We start from the raw sequence: 22,069 nt of genomic DNA on the forward strand, positions 1-22,069 counted from the left end.
GGCTGCATCAACAGATGTGTTGCCAGCTGATCCAGAAAGGTGATTCTACAACTTTACTCTCTTCTGGTGAGACCTCTTCTGGAGTACTGCATCCAGCTCTGGAGCCCTCGATACAGGAAGGGCATGGAGCTGATGGAGCGGGTCCAGAGGAGGGCTGCAGAAATGATCAGGAGGTTGGCAACTCTGCTACAAAGACAGGCTGAGAGAGCTGGGGTCGTTCAGCCTGGAAAAAAGGAGGCTCCGGGGAGGCCTAATAGCAGCCTTCCAGTACCTGAAGGGGCCCTACAAGAAGGATGGAGAGAGACTGTTTACAAAGGCCTGTAATGATAAGACAAGGGGCAATGGCTTCAAACTAGAAAAAGGCAGATTTAGATTGGATGTTAGGAACAGGTTCTGTACTGTGAGGGTAATGGAGCACTGGAACAGGTTGCCTAGGGAGGTGGTTGGGGCCCCATCCCTGGAGATATTCAAAGTGAGGCTTGACAGGGCTCTGGGCAACCTATCTAGTTGAGGATGCCCCTGCCTACGGCACAGGGGGTTGGACCCTCAGAAGTCCCTTCCAACCCAGACCATTCTACGATTCTATGATCATATTTTCCACATAAATACTCTGTAGAGACAACAGTTCATCCCATACGCCTATAAATGTAATTCTGGCCATTCGCACTGAAAAGACATTTTTACAAATTGGAGAAACTGCAGAAAGGTGGTGTCAGTTTGGTTAAGAAACAGACATCTCATCACTGAAGAAGATACTACAGAGCATGGACCATTCAGCTTTGCAAAACAAAGGCTGAAACATTCAGGACCACCTAGCAGTGCTCCTAGGTATGTCAGAAGCAGAAGTTAACAGAAAATAAATGCATATCTTAACAAACCACCCACAAAGCAATTCAGATTGGAAGCCAATGATCAGAGGAATAAGAAGAGGTATGTGGGGCTATGGTAATAATATGAGAGCTTATGAGAAGCCATTTTACCAAGCATGAGATGAGACTAAACAATGCTTTCTGGCCTTAACAATCAAGGCTGTCAGTATTACCAAACATCTTAAACACAAACACCTTCACAACAAGAAACAATAGAAGCTTTCTAACCAGTTTCCAAGCAGTATCAGTAGACTTCAGAGGTAGGATATCTTCATCATTTTGAACTAGATATTGTGATCCAAGATTATAGCTCATCCATCCCAGGATGATAAGGGATATGTAAATGAGGCTTATGCTATCCTGAACTTACACTGGTATTTCACTTCAGTTAAAAATAAACAGGGGAAAGCAAACAAGCACTGTTAAGTGAGTATAACTGCTTTAAGTGCTTTTTCACTACAGATTTCCATTGTATGTTTAATAGTTAATATCCTTAAGTTTGCACACGTAGTCACTCACTCAGACCTCACAGACTTCCTTTTCCTTCCATGGCTTCTGAGCCTAAAATATAAACTGGACAAGACAGAATCATGCCAATTCTTATGGCATGTGGACCAGGATATCAGTAGGTTGCATTGAGGGAGGTACTTCAGGAGAAAACAGCTGTCTGCAGAGCAGTATTTTTCCAAAAGGAACTCAAACTTGAGCCATAAGCTCCTCTGCAGTATTTAGATCTTGTCTACCACCTTCACAGATGAGGAGCCTGGCTCACTGCTGCAGCATTTCTGTCCAAAGTGGTAACATTCGGTCAACACAAGAGTAAGTCCTCAGTTAAGAGTCCAGCACCGGAAAACTACACCCACAACTAGGAGAACTGAGTCAACACTCTCTCACAACTCATGTCCTGCAACAAGACTGGTGCCAGGTGGCACCATGCTGCACTGCCAACAATGACCTCACACTTGCACTCTAGAGAAAGCAAGCACAGGAAAATGTTCCTCAGTATACAGTTAAGGAAAATGTCACATGTTCCCCAAAATTTCTCCACTTAGGAGTTCTGCTGCTTAGAAACTGCTAACCAGCAGTTCACATCCAAACTTCAGACCAACACTTGACAACAACCCATCAAGCCAGATGTGAAGATGCAGAGAGACATGTCATGAACGGCATCCAAAAAACCATTCTCAGTTTTACCCTAGCACCTCAAATTACAAACCCAGAAAATTTTTGGTTCCTTCACAAGATTCTGTATACACCCATACATGTATGATTACTGGTACACAGAAAAAGAAGAAAATTGTGCATTATCCTCAGGTATAGGCAAGATTGCTCTAACATACAGGTAGCAGACTGAAAAAGACAATCTAAGCTGCAAATTTTTCTCAGATAGAAGACATCATGAAGGCAAACAATGTATCTTACATTTACACAAAAGATTAAATTCTTATGTACTAAGATTTTCTAAATACATTTCTGAACAAACTCAATCTTTATACAGTACAAAAGGAAATTTGAAAGATCCATTTTTCCAGTTAGTTATTCACTTGAAAAGGTTCTGTATGGCCCAGAAGACTATAAAAATACCTGCAATTGTAACCAAACGACAGAAATAATTAAAACTTCTTTCAACTGAAATAGTTACGCCTTTTAAATCCACGTTGCTGCATTTGCACTAGCCCTGTATCACACAACCTCTCTCCTGCAGTTACTGGTATTTGGAGTTTCTGCTAACGTTCCTTTTATCTCAACAACCTGAGGACAAAAATGTTTTGTCTTAGAAGATTTATGTTTCATCTCCATTTGAAATGCATACTGTACCAGCGTGTATGATGCCTGAATGTTTTGAATGTGTGGAAGCAGTAAGTAGGCATTTGTTAGCTGAATTCTAGATTCCTCTGAAGGAGATGTCAGAGTTCCCGTTCCAAAAACCTGGCGTTAAAAAAAAAGTAGTCATTAAATCAACATCTAGTATTTCAGTTATCACAGTAACATACAAAACTGCTTTGTTAATAATAACAATCTTTCCAAGAAACAGACTGGATTATCACATTAGGTTCTTTCTTAAAAGACAATTTCTATCTCTAAAGTTCCAACATAGAAAGCAACTACACATAAAAATGGCACTTAAGTATCTTCACTCAGGCAATACAACAAAACCAAACCAAAACATTCACCAGGACCATAAATTCTGTTATTATTCTTCAGGCAATTATAATACACATACTTGGCAATGCAGTAATTTCTGGAAAAATTTTATTACTAGTGTAATTGCATATTGAATTCAAAGGCTTTTCCTTTAAAATTACATAAAACAATTTTTTATCATTTTTAAAAGCCTGCAGTTTCCAGAACACGGCAAGATCTGCACACTGAACGTTTTTACTGCATTTATACTCCACTCCACTCCACCAAGATTAGTTTATGACAGTGAGATGCAAGTTAACAGGGGTAAAAAAAAAAAAAAAAAAAAAAAAACAAACCAAAAAAACCCCAACACTAAACCACTAAAATCATTAGAGGTTAAGAAAAACGTCTTGGGGTTTTTTACTTGTACACAAAAATTGTTTTTTCATTAAGGGGATAATGCAACATGTTCTGTGTTCACCAAAGATCTCTGACTATTGATGGGAAATATCAGGTCAAAGGGAATATGCTTTCTTTTTTTTTTTTTTTTTTTTAATGGAGGCATTTACAAAGTACATTTGACTATGATGGTTCCCTCTTCTCCATTTGGGTAAATCTTCTGTACATACTTTTGCATAAATGTATTAGAAACACCAAACATATTTCAAAGCTTTTGTGCTCTCAGGAGCACTGCAACTGTGCATCAACCACTGCTGTTACGCCCCCTTTCGAAACTCAGCTGAAAACATGGGCAGCTACTCCCTCTGTTTGAGGTAGTTGGTGAAACTGTCCATGAAAACCAGTCCATTACTGATTTTAGCTGCAGCCAAACAGGAGACAAACTGATTTTTCAGTGACACAAGTACTTCCCTGCAACTTTTTGATAAAAGGCCCTAGCTGAGCTGACTGGGCAATAAATCAAAGGGTCAAGAGTGCATGCAAGGAAAGTAAAGATGTCCAAAACAAAAGGCCAGTCTATAATACACTCTTCCCTCATCCTTGATGAAATTGTTCCTGCCAAATGTGGCATTACTTCTAATAAATGCAAGATAAATGTAACTTTTGTATTAAATTCCATGTATCTAAATTGAACTTACTTACACTTCACTTTAAGGAGCTTTGTTTTCCAGCACAGTATCAAAGAATGGAATAGCTGGATGGTTGATTAAAGCTGGCATAGTTTTAAACCCCTGAATTCATGGTCAGATTTTTCATTAACAAATTTTAAAAAGCTAAGAATTTGGAGTATATCATGTCTCATAAAAATAAAACACCCTCAAGGCCTGCTTGAATTCACTTGTTAATGAGACAACAGACAGCTTTAATGCCCAACCATTACTTTGACTTACATGTTTTAAGGGCCTAAATCTCTTACTCTGGTTAACATCCCAAATACATTTACATAAAATACTGCAAAGTAGCTGAAAACTACCTAAAATATTTCCTAAAAAGTTTTTCCATGACAAATGCATTCCAGTGCAGTCTAGACTGCAGTACTAAATGAGGCCAACTATTAGTGACAGGACCATGATCTTTTAAGAACATGTGTAAGAATGAACTTAGCTTTACTGCCATGATTAGCCCCACTAGCAATAGTAATTTTAATCATACACATGTATGAGAGATCAAGAGACTAGCAATATCTGGTAAAAACAGATGAGTTGTAAACATTACATGATTTGTATGAAGAATTCAACAAATTTCAGAAGTCTCTACGATCAAAATGCATGAAAATCACTTTTTCAACCACAAAAGCTTAAGTTAAAAATAAGAGTAGTTACCTGATACAAAAGTACTCCATGAGATGAGGTATTTATAAATAATGAGCTTTCAATACTGCCTTCTTCTGTTGGCAGGAAGAGTACTCTAAAAGAAATTTTTCCCATTGCTGGAATCACCTGCAAGAGACCACAAAGAAGATTGCTTGCTCAGTGCCACTGACCACATCAATCACCATTCAGTCTCATGGTCCAAGAAACATTTCCAGTGTGCATTCCTATCTGTATATTCCACTAAGCAGAACCTCAGCTCTGAGAAGCTTCATCTGTCCACAGCTCTTCACTCTTACTATGGAGAAGAGCTGAGACCATGCAACAACTTCCCATATTATGGCTGGAGTTCCTCAGCTAGTTCAGGTCTCATCAGTCAATACTCCTTTTTGTGCAAGTTAATTGTGCAGCACCAAAAGCCTCTGTGTGCACAAAAATGTTTCCCCACATTTAGACAGCTATTACAAAGTGAATCGATCCCCACTGAGAGACACAGTCAAATGAGTCAAAGATGAACCTGGGAAACAATTAGTGACTAAATATGTCTAACTCAAAGAATACTGGCATTTATGTCTGCATGTCCATTCAAACCCATCCATCCATAGTAAAAACACTAATCAGATGAAAACATAATAAAAACCTTTTGCACATCATCAGAGGATAAAATCTGGGCTTCAACAAACTGAGATCATAGTGATTCAGTCTTAGTATGTATTATATTGTTAGAGATCATTCAAAAAAAATCAAGAGTTAAAACAATTTTCTTAGATCATAAGGTAAATATGCTCATAATTGCAATGCAAAACGCAGAAAGCATTTTACTGCTGGGTTATTCATTTCTTGAGGAATATGAATGATCATTCAAAACACTGAAATTTCAAGGCTGTAAAATACCCACATGCCTGCAGATTACTGCATAATGCTGTTCAGAGCAGAGTAAGATTTAAACAGCCTCTGGAATACTAAAGAACTCCTCCTCTGTTACTGTAAAACACATTTCCTACTGTAGGTCTTGCATGCCTTCTTCCTTACCAGTCTAAGTGGAAGTAAGCAAAAAAAAAAATGCAAGTAAGACGAAAAAAGTTGGAGGTCCTATAAAAAAGCACTAAGAGAAAACATAGAACGAAAAGCTTAGGCCAAAAGAAGCATGAAGGCCTGGCACTTGGCCATTACATAGTTTCCAAAAGTACATCAACACTCACCCGGCTATGAGCAGGAGACACATGAAACTGTCTAGTAGCTGTAAACACAGAATTCACTACAACTTCTCTATCTCTGCTAGGGTTGTAGGCATGCAGCATTTTAGCTCTGGGTAGCCCCAGTAATCTAATGGGAAGGAAAAGAGAAACAAATTATTCACTTTGTAAGCACAGGCAATGCACAAAAAACAGCAAACACAAGTCACTAAAACATGTTGATATGCAACAACTTCCTAGTTGTAACTCTTTTTTGGAAACACGCCAAGCAAATTTTGCCCTTTTGTATACAAAGGCCTCTCACATCTCAGGATGTGATTGGTGCACTTAGCCAAAACTCATTTGAGTCAACAAGAGCTCAAAGAAAAAAAAAAAAAAATAAAAAAGGCAAACTTATGAGACTCAAAGCTTTGGTCAAAGAAGTTTAAATAACAGAAGTCTTGTTTTATCAGCTAAAGCAACGATTCTGTTGAAGCTTTTGCTTTAAGCTAACACATCCTACAACCCAGGATCTTACACATTCATCCTGTGCATCTCTGAAACATCCCTATCTTCTATTTCTCTTCTTTTTTCAGAGGATGGCATAATCAAATGTAACCCAGTATAGTTGTGATTCCCTGCTTTGTTATTAGTCAAAATAATCATCATGTAAGATACTCACTGCATTCCAAAATGCAGAACTGACGGGTGAAAATGTAAGGCATTCCCATTTGGAGGCATCTTTGCCGAGAAGCTGACAAAAAAGGGAAAAGCAGCCACAATTAATATTTAGCAGGTATGATGCTATATATTGCATGGCAGGAAGATATGCTGCAGGCTCTGACTTTATATTCTAAACACACTCTGTTTCCAAATCTTTTCCTACATTCCTCTTGCTGCCATAAGCCTGACCTTTTCAGAAGGTTTCCATACAACAGCACATGCTGGAATGTTTATGCCAGTAAAAGCACAGTTAGAAGTATCCCATTTTAGAGGCAGTGCTGGCTTGGACAACCTCACTTCCTTACACATACCCCCTCAGTCACACTGATATACTGTGCTTTATGGAGCTGCAAAGTGAACTGTAGATCAAAAGCAACTTAAAGTCCTTGGCAATGAAAATTACATCGCTATGGAGCAGATTCCCAGTCTCATCAATTCAACATTCACACAAGCACCAGTATAAGCACACCTGAGAGATGCATAGGTAATGGAATAAATAGCTTGTGAAGAAGCCAACATCAAAAGAAGAGCTTGCCTAGCTGTGGCTTTAATGCCAAAACCAACTCATTTATTATATGTAAAAGAGAGTGAAAAATAATGTGAAATACAAACATCATCATCTTTCCTTTGCCAACAACAAAATTCCCATCAGCTGCAGCACATTTTTAGCTTATTTCAACATGAGTCAATACTCCACAACAGAGTAGACAGAAATCCCAGGGTATCTTCACCACTTTCTCAAATATACCTTGTCCTCCATAAGTCCCAGCAACCACAGTGGTGAAAAACAAGCCCAGCAGTTGTTCATTACATCTGCAGACACACTGTGATGCTGTTAAAAACTTCCCCAGAAGCAGTCTGCATGTTGTATAGTCAGAACCAGCTTCATCTTTACTGTATGATGCCAACAAGCATCCTAGCAAGGATGAGATTTTGCAAGGAATGGACTGTGGTCTCATTAGTCATCCACCTGCTTTGCATAATGTGTCGTAGTACAGTTAACTGGTCCCCAACTTTCCAATCTAGTTCTACAATATTATACTTTTAATATATTACAATATTATACTTTTAATATATTAAAGTACCTACGTAATTCTGATGATGTATTCCAAACCAATAGGGACATCACAATTTACTACCAGTCAGGAAAAGCAACAAAAGAACAGATAACGCAGAACTACAAAGCATGAGTGAATGACAGTCTCTGACACTCTTTCCAAACACCTTGTCTCTGCCCCAGCCAACTCTTGCCAAGAAACACAGCAAACAGCACCTTCATACCCTTCCAAAAGTCAGCCTCAGAGATGCATCCATAAGGGAAGTCTAAGCAGTGTTGCTGAGCACACACAAATAAAAAATTACTATAGCAGTGAAAGCCCCAGAAGACATCTGAGAGAAGCACATTGCTTAAGGGTCCCCAGATCCTCTTTGTATATGCATACACATATATGACAAAATAAAAATTAAGCCAATGGTTTATGCACTACAGTATCACCCTGATCCTCATTCACCACTTAAGCTTCTAAAAATCTTAAAAGGTACCAATGAAATATCTTTTCCCACCAGAAAAACCTTTACCAAGAAGGGCAAGAAGCTGTGCTCCTCTGTGCCAATTCATGTCATTGGCAGCAGCTCTCCAAGACTTACTAATCTTCCTTCTGGGGAGCTCTAGCAGCATCAGCTCTTTTCCTCTCAACCCTCACTCTCTGCAACAACACCAAAAACACTGACTGGGTGGAAATCCAGCTGTGGATGTAGCAAGATGCATTTCACTTCATTTCGGTGAACCAGGTCATGCTGTAGCATTGGTTCTTAACAGTACAACAGTAACAGCCAACCCTCTACTAATCAGAAAGCAGGAAAATCTCTGCAACGGCAGGCAACAGCTAGCAGTATCCTAGGGCTGCCAACCCATTGCTTCTGAAGAAGGTAGCCTGGACCTGGGATAGCTGAAGCTAAGCCTCAGTGAATGAACTTTGCAGGCTCTAAGCTGACTCCTGAGTATGGAGGTGATTTTAGAGCATCCCTGCACGCTGCTCCCCAGCAGCCCCAGGAACAGGACAGTGGTTACAAGACACCCACAGCTTCTGCTCTGCACCCCATAAAAGCTGCCAAACCACTCCAAGCCCAAAACCTGGTCCCAAAAGCAGAACAGCCACATTCCTACTGGTGCTGTGCTCATAACCCTGACTGCTGGCCAGCTCCAGGCATGCATGGCTTATCAGTAGCACCAAAAAAATAACTTTGAGCTGAGTTTATTCAATGGCAGGACTACTGGAAAAAGAAATCCATCGCTGTTGGGTTGGGAGTTTTCTTCTCAAGGGGTAGATGAAAAGTCAGAATAGGAGGAACAGGCAGGGGATCATTCTGCCTGTTTCACCTGAACACCCAGGATACATTTTACAGCCCACCACTATGAAGAGAAAGGGACAGGCCCATCTACATTAGGAGTGAACATCTCCAATGTGTAACGTCCAGTCTCTTTAAGTCAGTTGGAAGCTAGCAGAACACTCTTCTATATACCCACTCTCCAAACACAATTCAACACACTCAGATCTCTGCAGGGGATCTGACATGGAAATAAATATCAAAGGACATTTATTAAGATATGTAAAAGGTGAAGGCACTTTTTAAAACAAAAGATTTACTTTTTTGGATGAGATTCATCTCAAATTATGCTGAAAATTTCTTCTTTGGCTGCAGACAGCATGTCCAAAAGAGTCATTTAATGAGAATGTAACAGGCCTGAGAAAGACACACAAATATCAGCCTAAGAATGGAAATCTTGGAACAACAAATATGGAGAAAGATCCCTCATCAAAACAGAAAAAGCCTTTTTTCCATGTACTCTTCAAATCAGCTAATGTCACATTAGGCATGCCAGCAAAGCCACACTCAATGACATCTCTCTTTTTTCAAGCAGATCACCTAAACAATGAGTTCTGAGTAATAAATTTTGATACAGCAGGTTAATTCTGACATTTCAGAGTACATTCTGAACAAGTGAACAGAACCAGAGAGAAACAGAAGCAGCAACTAGTTTGAACAGTAGTAACTGCATTTGTACCAAAAAATAGCTTAACTGGCTCCATTATCACTTTGCAGCCCAACAATTCAATGCCCTTCCTCCTCTGCATCCTCACACTATTTAAAAACACTGACACTCTAGATCATCCTTCTTCAGGAAAAAAAAAAAAAAAGGGAAAAAACAGCTGATACTCTGGGGAGGCAAGGGAGGGATCCACATGGTCACCCAAGACAGGAGGGAAAGATGGGGGACAGGCTCATGGGGGGTGAAGAAAGGCTGGGTCCAAGACACTTGCAGCTCCAGCCCGCTCCCACTCATCTTCTCAATTCATTGAAAACATGCAGCAGAAAGGGACAGGTTCTGAGCATGCAGACAACTCTCAGAACAGGGAAAAAGGGGCTGGAGGGGAAGGTAGTGTAAGGAAGACTGGGGACACTATGGAAGAGCAGGATGAAGGAAATGTCTGCAAGCAGAAAAATGTGTAACTCTAAGCCAGCAGTTTGTTTGGGGTAGGGATTTTGGTTGGTTTTGGTTGTTCAGTTGGTTTGGGTTCTTTTGTGGGTTTGGTTGGTTGATTGTTTTTTCAAGGGAGGGTGAGCTGTAAAAGCTGCATTGCCTCCACTGAGAATTCAAAGAGGTGCTTATCATAGGGAAATGGACATGAGAGAACACGGAGAAGTTCCAGCCTTTTTACAACACTTCTTTCTGCAGGAAAGGATACTTGGCTGTCCTATTGATGTGGCACTAACAAAAGGGGATGCTAATACTTGGAATTGTTTTGCCTTCACTTCTTTTACTGTTCTGTTACTCTTTAATATAATTAGTAAAAATAGGTAAACAATCAGGTCAGCATAATTTTATGTATTTATTCACAGCCCCAGAATCCAGTATTTATATGCAATGTATATTATACACAAACATTTGTTCCAAAGGAGCAAAGACCCTTTTATTTCTCCCACAGTGCAACAGAAAAAGATCTTTCTTCATAACAGATTTATTCATACTTCGCCACCAAAAAATACAAGAGAACTACTTCCCCTAAAAATCCAAACAAAAGACCAAATCTTCTGGAAAAAAAAAAATGCTGGGGTTTGTATTGGGTTTTTTTGGCATTGTTGCAATTTTAAAATTTATTTTAATAAAACTGCAAAACTCAGTTAATTCATCTAAAAATGTATTTAAAAAAAAATCTCAATCTACAGAATGAGCTGCATCTGAGCAGAAGCAAAGGGACACTGTCTGGAAAGAAGTTTATCCCACACATCCTTTTTCTTGTATAGCTCCTTCAAGTCTTCCTTGCGTCTTTATTTCATTGCTTTGATTACTTTATATTATCCTAGGGTGCATGCTATCTAATGATTCACACATCAATGTCTACAGATGAGACTAATGGCAATTGCTGCTTGGCGTCCTTTCTTCTTTTTTTGTGCCCTTTGTTCACAGTAGATGAAGAAAAAGCAAATCAGGGGAAGGCATTTTATTGTCTGGTCTTTTTCTTTATGGTTACAGGGTTTTCTTGGAAGCAGCAGGAAAAAAAGGACTGGATTCTTTAATGCACAAGAGGTCCTTCATGATTTAATCTCCTTAGGTGGTACTGTTTTATTTTTCAGTATATCGGTGAAAGTAAAATTTGACTTTTTGGCACTTAGTACATTCAGGGCAGGAATATTAACAAATGCACAAAATGAGGTTTTGAGATACAAACATGTGCACACATTGTAGAGGAAATCACAGTTTTTATGTGTAAACTGAACCTGAGAAATTAATTTTAAAACTCTCATTTACTGACTATTGTTAGATAATTCTTCTAGACCACACCTAAGAAGCAAAAGCAGATGAAGAGGATGAAATCCACATGTACAAGAACAAACACACTCAAGTACTTTTAATAGTTCCAATTATAGTTGATGCAAAGAAATAATTTTAACAACTGAAAACAGTGAGGTAAGAGGAAATTGACATAGAAATAGAAACAGCAGTTGAACCAAAGTCTTCTGCACAGCTGATACAAAGCTTTGTCACATTCCCCAGTCCTTCTCTCAACCTCCCATTTACCAAAGTGGTAAAAGTGCTAAACAGTAGTTAAAAAGATTAAACTGCAGCTCCTAAAAGATATACAATAGTTTTGAAAACAGCACCTCGAGAAATGTGGCTCCTGCATGGCTTCCCATGGCCTCAGCCCTGCCACACTCACCACTTCAGCTCCAGAGACTTACAGGATTTCTCATGCCCTACACTGACCAAAGACTGATGTGGTAACACTTATTTTTTTTAAAGAGGGAAAAGAAAAAAAAAAAAGTCTGGCATTTAAAAGAAGGGGGGAAAATGTGAATTTTAACCACTGGAAACCTAGAAGGCAAAAGACTGATATTTTTAGCACTGCATTGTTTAGAGAAGAGCGGGAGGACTGACTCACTATGGGAGTCTGAATGCTTGGGATTGGCAACCCATAGTTAGGAATTTGCTTACATGCTTTACCAGGGAGTTGTGCTGCTTATGGAAGAGGGCTGGTTGTCTTTGTTTCCTCTAAACTGTGCTATATACCATAAGGGACTGACTGTGGAAAGCAGGAAAGGCCAAAATGGTGTTACCCATCAGATAACATACATGCATGCACACCGGTTTTATATGCTGTAGCTATATGGATGAGACAATTTCTCTAAAAACAAATCCCATGATTTATGACCAAATTCATGATTTAAGGAGGCTAACAGGTGTAGCAATCTTTTTTGTTTGTTTGTTTCTAAAATTGGCAAAGTAGCACATAGCCAAGAGCTGCCACTACCAAAGTCTTAATAGGCTGATATTTGATTTCAAACGCAGTGCAAAAGAGAGATAGGTAGGTAAGCTGAGCTCACTGTGTAAAGCGTAAGCTGTGTAACATTGTTGCAAGGTGAATGTCATTTCTGATGGCTCTTTCTGGCTACAGAAGTTACATTTGGTTACAAAAAAAATAATTTGAAATACTCCTGTTTGTTTTCAGCAGTTACCTTGATCACAGAACATTATGGGTTGAAAGGGACCTTGAAAGATCAGCTAGTCCAGCTCCCCTGCCAGAGCAGAGTTTTGATTTCGTATTTCTAAACAGTTTTATCACCTCTTTCAAAGCTGTTGGATGTCTTTCAGGAGCCGCAGTTTAATCTTCATAACTACTGCTTGGCACTTTTCATTACTTTCATTCACCCCTCTTGCACTGCTCTCATCCAGCAAATTTAGCAGCTTCCTTTCCTCTGCTCCTTTCCTCTAGCCCTGGTGTTTCCCATGCCATTAGTTGTCTTTCTGAGTAACCTTCCCCTCTCTCGCTGCCTGTGCTCCCTCTTCCCATAAAATTCTGCAAAGATGTTTACACAAACCCTTTGCAGAACAGCCACCTAAGCCAGCAGTGCTTCAGTTTTATTACAAAACTACAACCAAATTGCAATGACCAAGCACACAGCACCTCACAGCATAGTGCTATTAAATTTGCATTTCTCAATGGGATGTAAACAGAAAGATGCAGATAAAAAAAAATGGCTATTCTCCCTATCCTCACACCCAAACAGTATCCTTGAACAACGTCCAATAAAGATAAATGCAGACCACAACAAAAGTAAAATAAGACTCAAGATGAAATCTATCAGAGAAGATGAGCACTGAGGCACAAAGCCCTGTAGCAAGCACCCTGGTGAAAAGGCTTTCTTCTCCAGATGAGTCTGTGGTTTGCACGTTAGCACCAGCAGTAACACAACAAAACAAGTTTAACAGCAGAATGGAATTATTCCCTCCTATAAAACGAGTCCTCAATTTCTGAATAACTGAAATCTGCACTAAATTAAGAAATTAATTCACAATGAGTTGAGTTAATTTGCAATTGTTTTCTGAAGCCTTTTCTTTGAAAATCCTTTAGCCACACAGATCTCAGGCAATAGCCAACGTTCTCTAGAGATAACTCAGGGAAATTAGTTTGTTGTGGTTTTTTTTTTCATATCTTAGACAGACAATCTGCCTGAACAAAGTCAAAAATTAAAAACAAACAACAACAACAAAAAAAAAAAAAATCAAGATTTATAAACTCCTAGAAACTATGAAGCACAGTCCTAGGAAAACAACATGTGAGTTAGACAGTTGGGCATGCAAATCAGGTACCCATGTGGCATAAGTTGAATCTGCAACTGCCTGTGGACCCAGAAAAGTCTTGTTTAAATTAGGCTGAGAAATATCCAAGTTATTTATTTTGGATCAGTGTATGAGGCCCACTGGTTCAACATACACATCAAATACTTTCTTCTGAAGTATCTCCACCTCTACCAGCAAATCCGAAATATCCTGGCAAGCAGAATATTCACCCCAGTTTTCCTTTCTGCTTCACATAATTTTAACAACTGCTTATTAATTGTGAAATATTTCATAAGACAACAATGAAGATTTAAGACAACAATAATTGCTCTGAAATACAACCTTTAGTTTGACTTTAAGCTTCTTTATTGTTTAATGTTTTTTAAGAAGTCATCAATCTTCTGTTTAAACTGTTAAAATCACAGAAATAATAAAGTTCATTCTTTTAAGTTATTCCCAAAACAAATTTTAAAAGTCACTTGCTTAATAGAAACACACTTTTGGCTCCTTCAGGAGCCTTGGCATTCTTAATGTTTTATCTTGAATTACCAGATCCTGGACTTCTGGGCTTATGAGAAAATACTGCATTACAAGTCCTTTTAAAGAATGGTTCTACTTCGTAAGTATTCAAAATAAAAACAAATCCCAAAGACACACAGAGCAATTCATGTTATTTTTTTCCTTTTTTAAACCTCAAAACTTTTTAGTCAAATTCATTTTTGAGTAATTTGCTTACCCTATAGCTGCCAAATCCTTTTTAAAAAGCCTAACAAACCAACAACAACAAAAAAAAGCACCCTACAACACACCAAACAACTGAACACCCAACCCCTTTAAAATACCTGCATAACAAACCTAGGTTTGTTCTTCAACTGATGTTAAGATCACAAATAATTTCTGAAATGTTAAGGTTGCCTATCTTACTTAATTAATAAGCATTAAGAAAGGTAGTCAAACCTGAAAGCACCCTGGGCTACTTGATACATGTAAATAAACGCCTGCTTTTTGAAGAAGGTTGCTCAACTCTCAGTTCAATCACTTCAAGAGGACTCCTTTGAAAGATCACACAATTTATCCAACCTCCTGCCCAGAGTCTCTAAACTGAAGATGAAACATTTTCACTTGAAGATACGCCGCTCACAGCCTTTTTCAGACACTTTGAAAACGTGAACCCTAGAGAAAGAGTGCAAGGAGAAGTACCTAGAAAAAGGCTTCCAATGTCAGCACATTGCCTCTCCAGCTAAAAGCAAAGCACTAACTACAAGCCTTGTGCTGAAATACCACGAAAATTAAGTGACTGAGTTCTACCCACTGTTTTCAAAGAGTTTTACTGAAAGCAGTAAAATTTCACAGCATGGCCCTCTGAAGAGGTAGGGTAAAAGAACCTTAGGAAAAGCAGATGACAGACCACAACCCCACCTGCCTGGTACCCTCAGAGCATACTTATTTTTACTTTCTAGGTAGTAGAGCATTTAATTCTGTTTTTACAGTATCAAAATCATAGCAGAAATTTTAGTGGAAAGAGCTCGTTTTAAGCATAGTCCTGTGCTAGCATAGTTACAAAAATAAAAAAGGAAGAGACAGGCATTCCAGAAGAAACAAATACCAATTCTAGCATACCCTCCTGAAACTAAATTAATTCTCTTAAGAATTACAATGAACTTTTTTTTCCTGTTCCTGTAGAGTGTCTACAGGACAATTACAACAGACCCAAGTAAAAAAAAGACCTTGCTTTTCTAATGTGTCAATTGCAATTACGTTTTTAGCTGTCAAAAGTTCTTTTCATCAAGGACACCGTTTTACTCAAAAAAATCTCCCCAAGATGAGTAACAAATGGACAATTTATGTGAATTCAGTAGCAACCCTTCTTCAAGTGTTTCACTTTCACATGTCAGGGCAATGCACTATTTCTCTGGCTCAGGGTATCTGCCTCCTGCCCTGAGAGAATGGGGAGGCACTGGCAGGAAGCACAGTGGGGCTGCTAAGCTCAGGGCAATAGGAAGTTACATTCTTGTCAAGTATCATTGCACCCAACCATTTCCTTTTTCTGCTTACAGCCACAGCCAAAAACTTCCAACTTGACAAAAAAAGTTAGAACAGTTCAGCAAAATGCATGAAAGTGCCCTGTGACTGCTGGTAAGTTTGACCTGCAAAATAATTACAAGTACTATGGGAGATGCCTTTTGCTGCTTCTGCATTAACCAAAGCCTGCTAAGGTTTGGTTTTGTTTTTTTGTTTTTTTATAATGTAAGAAGTACAGGCCTGTAGGACAGCTAAGACACAGGTTTGCTTGGTAGATCTTAACAGCCCACAGGAACCTTTACACAGAACCCATTAAGTACATAAAATTACCCCACCCTACAAAACAAAAAACAAATCAAAAAAAAAAAAAAAAAAAAAAAAAACAACCAGGAAAAGGAACATTACCTATAATCAAAGCTAAGAAAATACCCAAAAAAAGAGACCTAGGACCTAAAAAAGTAGTAATTGTCTGCCTTCAATTCACTCTCTTTGGTCTGGAGAGCACACCTGATACCACCTGCCCTGAAAAGATGCCAGGGAGAAGTTCGTTAGTTCCTGACTCAAAAGCTGCAAAACTCAAGTTTGACACAATAGTGGAAAACATCAGCCTGGACTTCACATTTCTTCTCCTTTGTGAATTTCAGCCCAAATATTTAAAATCAAAGTATAATCTTTGAGTATCAACTTCCAAGCACAGCAGTTTACATATGAGCTTCCAACACCATTCTTTAAGCCAGCATACGAAGACAGAGAGGGTTCAATATGCAAAACCGTACAGTCTATCTACAGAGTAGTTTACCAGACTGCTTCAAATACTAATAATGTGGAAAAGCAAACACTGCAATACACAGTTTAGATGCATCAGGTGGAAAGCTACTTTAAAACTGATAAGGCACTGGGGAAGTCCCTCTCGAAAACTTAACTACATGCACCTCTTTCAAAATCCTTTTACCAAGCATTCGCTTGAGTAACACACCAAGACTGGCTTTCAGTTTTATATAAGGAGAAAAAGTATTGTTGCTATTGATTCCCAGACTTACTAAAAACTTCATTCTCTAAGAGATGAAACTTCACCTAAAACTTGGAAGCATAGGCAAACTATCCAGAATTTAATCTAGATATACTAGCTTTCTAAGAATACCTAATTTATAATGTTACTGAACAGCATTTCCACAAGCCACAATGCATGACTGTGAAAATATGATGCAAAGAAATAAAAAGAGCAAGGCAACACACTACTTAAAGGTACTTAAGCATGTTGTTGCAGGGTGAAGTTGCAGTTATACACAGTCATCATGTGTAGAGCAGGGGAACAAGGTTTCTCTCCCATACCACAGGGTCCATTATCAAATCTTAAGAAGGAGAGATTAAAACAGAAATCACTAACATAACAGGAACAGCCAAACAGCAGCTTCAGGACAGAACCAACACTTCCATATCAAAGGAGCATCACTCTCTTGTTCATGTTTTTCACTCCTCCCAGTTGGGATATATTCTACCCTCTTTAGTCCCCCTCAAAATGTTTTGGTGTCACTTAATGAAGCACCTTTTTTATCCTGGAGCAGTAACCTCCTGTATTTAGGCCATTTTACAGATATGATATGTAATATTAGTTATTAGACAGGACATGTGTTTGCTCCAGACAAATATGGAACTTATTCCTTATGAAAAAGCTTTTAACATACAATGGCAATTTTTACAAAATTGCAGGCTACTTTTATTGTTAATTTACTTTTTATTAACTGATTGCACCGTGCATTTTCATCTTCATGTATGTGCTTCAATAGCACAGTCATGCATACCTGCTCTCAGACTAAAAAGCCTTTCTTTTCCAACTCCCCATGCAAAACTCCAGTTATACTTAAGTACATGCCCTCTTACAGGCAGAAAGGGGGAGTTCTCCACAGCATCAGACCATTTCCAGTTCCTCACCTAAAGCAAGTAAACCCCCACAGTGTCATGACACCATGCAGATGGCCTGCCAAATTCCCTCAGCTGCCCCTTTTGTAAAGAGCAGCTTGCTGCACTTGCCTGCCTTGTGTCACTCAGTGTTCTGGGCCATGGTATGCATAATAGAAGGACAGCTCCTTGATTTAGTGCTATGAATAAAAGGAACCACTCTCGCTGTGTGCTTATGATGTACTCCAAAATACCACCATATGTTTATGCTTCGTTAGATGACGTCGTTAAAATGTAGGTATGAAAAAGTTTATATCAGAAGATTCAAACTGGCAAAAATTTCAAAACTCTTGGAATTACCAGGATTAGTACTTACAATGCTCACTGCAGAAATTACTAGGTCCTTACAAAATATCTGGCATCTGTTGAAGTCAATGCATAGCATATCTGAGCCACTTTCTTCTGACAAACAAAATGCTGCAACCTTCTGCTACTAAACAAAATAGAAATGTATGAAACACACCCTGTTTCACAGGTTTATTAACAAAATGTCTACCACCACAAAACCCTCAGGTATATTATGGCTGACATGTTAAGCTCTAGAGTTCTGATTTCTAGCAAGGGGCACCTTGAGCCAAGGAGGTAACATTCATTTCCTTCAGCAGAATAGCTGGGGGTGTTGGGGAGGAAAATGAGAAAAATGAGCAGAAAGAGACAGCAGGAAGTCAGCTGTTGATTATTTTCTATCAGTTAAGGTATTTGCAATCAACTACTACATTAGAACTCCACCTCCTCCAGAATCCTGCATTTTCTCCTTTATTTCAAAGCTAAGAAGCTAATTCAAGTTTACCAACTTGAAATTTTCACCTGTGAAACTAAAGGTAAAGAATCAGCAATACTATTTTTAGTTTCTCAAGAGCCTCAAACCAGAGATGTGCTTCCGCTACAAAGGATGTGCTTCACTTCTGCATGCTCCACACATTAATTAATCCATTTGACAGAGAGTTTGTAAAGTTGCCCATGAGAGGAACAGCTCCTTCATACAGGCCAAAGATCTCTGTGCAGCACAAAGGGGTATTTAGCCAAGCTGGGATATATGTCTCTCACCACTCTCTCCTCTGCAAAGTAACAAGCAAATAAATGTCATGGCCCCACATGGGAACCACCAGACTTGCCCAAAGTCCCACTGAAGCCAGTGGGCTTTCTAATGGGCAGAGGGGCAGCTGGAATGGACCCAGAATGGAGCACTTCATCCCTTCTTACAGGTGCATTTGAATGAGCAGATAGATGTGCGAGCTAAGTGCACGAGAGGAAGCTCAGCCTGTGAACGGGCTTCGTGTCGCTCCACGGCAATGTTTCACACTAAAAATGGGCAACAAGGCTTTGTAAAGGACCTCTCCCTTCCAGAATGGAAGATGTGGCTTTTGGCAAAAACACAGAGGGAACAGGGAAGCGATAGGTGCTGCTCCAAACCATGGTGAGCAGCAGGTAATATTTGGATTTTTGCAGTTTCCACAGTCATTTTTTTTGACACCTCATCTTACCTTTCCACAGCCTGTAAAATTTTAGTGGATAGAGGGGAAAATAAAAAAAAAAGTGAGCATTCAAACACGGTGTCATTGCACTAGCATCCAGCATAACCTAACCTCCTTGTCAGACCTCCTTGCAATAAAGCCATACCAGACACAGGACAACTTGCAGCTCTCCAAGTCCTAAACAAAATTGCTCAGTTTGAGAAGAAAAGTGAAGGTCCCCATCTTAAAAAAAATGGAAGCATGCATTCTTTATGGCTGAGCACTGCCCTCCCCTCTCTGCACAGCGAGCATTTCAGTAATTTTTGCAAGAACATACAGACCACTGCTTCAATGGCCATAAGGCATTAATAATTGGGTTTATTTACAAGGAAAGGGGGGGAAAAAAAAAAAAATCGAAGCAAGACTGAAAGCAGGGCATTCAGGGCTGGGGTGGGGGGTGGTGGCAGTAGTGTTTGTTTTAAAGCAACTACCCGCATCTGTGGGACCAGCCACATTATCCCAGCAACACAGGCAATGCTCACAAAGACCAGAAATGTTCCCTCTTCAAAAGGGCAGTTTAAATGCTGCAGAAACTGGGTCAGTAACAGGCCACAGAAATACCTAAGCAGTCAGCAGGCACCTCGTGGGTTATAGGCAGCAGGCTTGCAGCAAAGGACTCAAATAAAAGACAGAACACACCAAGACAGAAATTAGACAATAGCTATTGAAGAAAGACAGTTAATAGCAACAAAGCATATAAAGCACGGGTCAAGGAGTTGGTCAAGTACAGGCCCTTCAACTCCCTACCCTCCTCCAGTTGCCAGGAATCAAGATTTAGACACAAACCAGCACATGGCACACAGCACTAGCACACAGGCACAAAAATTAAGCAGGCATCTTACATCCACAAAACAATAAGGAACTGCAAAACTTACTCTACAATACTACACAGCTGCTCACTTCCCAGGGGCAGTGCAGTGCTCCTCATTATTACAGCCTCATCTAAAAAAACCCCATGAATTACACAATTTATGCTTATATATGGTTAACATGTTCATAACATGTTCATCACCCCTCTGTGCAGGTCTTCACTGTTTGTATGTTTACTGATGTGTTTATTGCAGAGACCTTAATTTTAAAATGTCAACCAAAAACTTCAGTCTTTAGGACAATCTAATTCAGCACACACAACACTCTAAGTAGGCAAAGTGTTAAGAGGTGACCTACAATGTCACTAGTGAGGTCTGACTTGCTGGCTGCCTTGTACCCCGTGGGACAGCTGACATTAAACGAGCATGCAGCAGGACTGTTGCTTGCTTCTGCCAGAAGTGGGGTAGGGAGGCTTGATTCCATTTTGCACAGACCCTTAAAATGATTTTACCTAAGCAGAGGTGGCAGTCACACAAGGTGCAAGCAGGTATGAATCAGTCATTCCCTCCTTTCATTTCACTTCCCTCCTGCTGTTGTGCAACTTTCATCATTAGACCGCAATCTGCTGTTGTCCCTTCTCAGCTTTACATATCACCCCAGATAAGCAAGCTTTCATTTTTTCATTCCTATCAGTATCTTTGTTCACATTCGATTTTCATCATCAGGGGCATCCTTTTTTCCTTTTTGTTCTTCTTCACAATCTTCAGTCATTTTTTCCTTTTACCGTATTTCCCCCGCCGCCCGCCCCCATCCTCTGTAGCAATTACCCCCCATCCTTCCCTCACTGCCAAATTCTAGCCCAGAGAGTTTCAGCATCACATCCAAGTGGTTTTTGGCAGTGCCTTAGGTAAGATGTCTTACCAGCACCATTTGCAATTCAGTGGCTGCCCTGCCTCTCTCCTCAGGCCAGGCCGGCGACCATGCATGAATGGAGGAGTCCTGTTCCAGTAAGGTTTTGCCTTAGCCAACATGCTGCTCTGAGCCTCAGGAAGCAGGAGCAGGCTGAAGAGAAGCAGCCTGTGTGCTGAAGCAGATGGGAGCTGCCAGCCACAGCCACTCCCCAAGAAAGGTCTGTCGGCTGCAGGGGTGCCCTTCGACTCTGCAGCAGAAATTCTTGCAGTGCCCGAGGTGCAGACTGCCAGCCACAGCTGCTGCCCCAGAATAAGACTGAGGCTGGGCATCTCAAGTCTCTGAACTTGTACAAAAAACAGAGTGGGGAGGGCAGGCCAGGCTCACTGTGCAAGTCAGCAGTGCTGGGTCTGAAAACGTTACTGAACTTCACCTGCTGCCTTAGCCTCTGAGGCATAAGGAAACTGCAGGTCACAGAGGAAGCAGCAGAGACAGGAGAGCTTGAGGGGACGCAAGCACTCTGAGTTCTGAAATTAGGAAGCCTGCCATTCCTTCTCCCTCCAAAAAGACTAGGGGAAATAGGCTGCTCCGGAGGGCAATTCAAAGCCACTAAATTAAACTCCTTCACCATTCTCTCTCACTGCAGGAGCTGGAAGTGACCAGCCTTTCTACATCTAAAGCTCTGTCTTGAAATTACTCTTCCACCATTGCCGAGCAAGGGAGCCTCTCTACAGACAATATCACATACCAACAGGGGGGGTGGCTCAGCAAGGGAGCTTCTCCACAGGCAATATCACATACCAACAGGTGGAGATGGACCCTGCCTGTCTCCAAGGGCCAGCTCCAGGACACAAGGCAGGTCAGCTCTGCCTGGCTGCTGTCCTTACAACTCTTCTGCTAACACTACAATATGAAGATGGGTTTCAAATGGAGTGAAATGTATCCATGGGCTTCACCTGTCCATAAAATGGCCAGCCTGTAACAGATGAGTAATTAACAGCTTTTCACATTTTCCCCACCAAAAAAAGCCTCAAGAACATGGTGCACTTTGCCCTAGCACTCTGATACAGAG

At 40.1% G+C, this 22,069-nt stretch overlaps 1 protein-coding gene across 1 annotated transcript in view; it reads right to left on the minus strand.

The window, feature by feature from the left end:
• The window catches only part of TMEM131L (transmembrane 131 like), an 80,440-nt gene that overhangs the window by 40,070 nt on the left and 18,301 nt on the right, over nucleotides 1–22,069 (minus strand). The window contains exons 4-8 of the mRNA XM_054383309.1: nucleotides 6,620–6,691; nucleotides 5,965–6,088; nucleotides 4,775–4,891; nucleotides 2,683–2,798; nucleotide 2,064 (exon numbers count right to left, since the gene is read on the minus strand). Coding sequence (XP_054239284.1) covers nucleotide 2,064; nucleotides 2,683–2,798; nucleotides 4,775–4,891; nucleotides 5,965–6,088; nucleotides 6,620–6,691 — 430 coding nt within the window. The remainder of the gene's footprint in view (nucleotides 1–2,063; nucleotides 2,065–2,682; nucleotides 2,799–4,774; nucleotides 4,892–5,964; nucleotides 6,089–6,619; nucleotides 6,692–22,069) is intronic.

This window comes from Indicator indicator, chromosome 8 (assembly GCF_027791375.1).
Source record: "Indicator indicator isolate 239-I01 chromosome 8, UM_Iind_1.1, whole genome shotgun sequence".
Lineage (NCBI taxonomy): Eukaryota > Metazoa > Chordata > Aves > Piciformes > Indicatoridae > Indicator > Indicator indicator.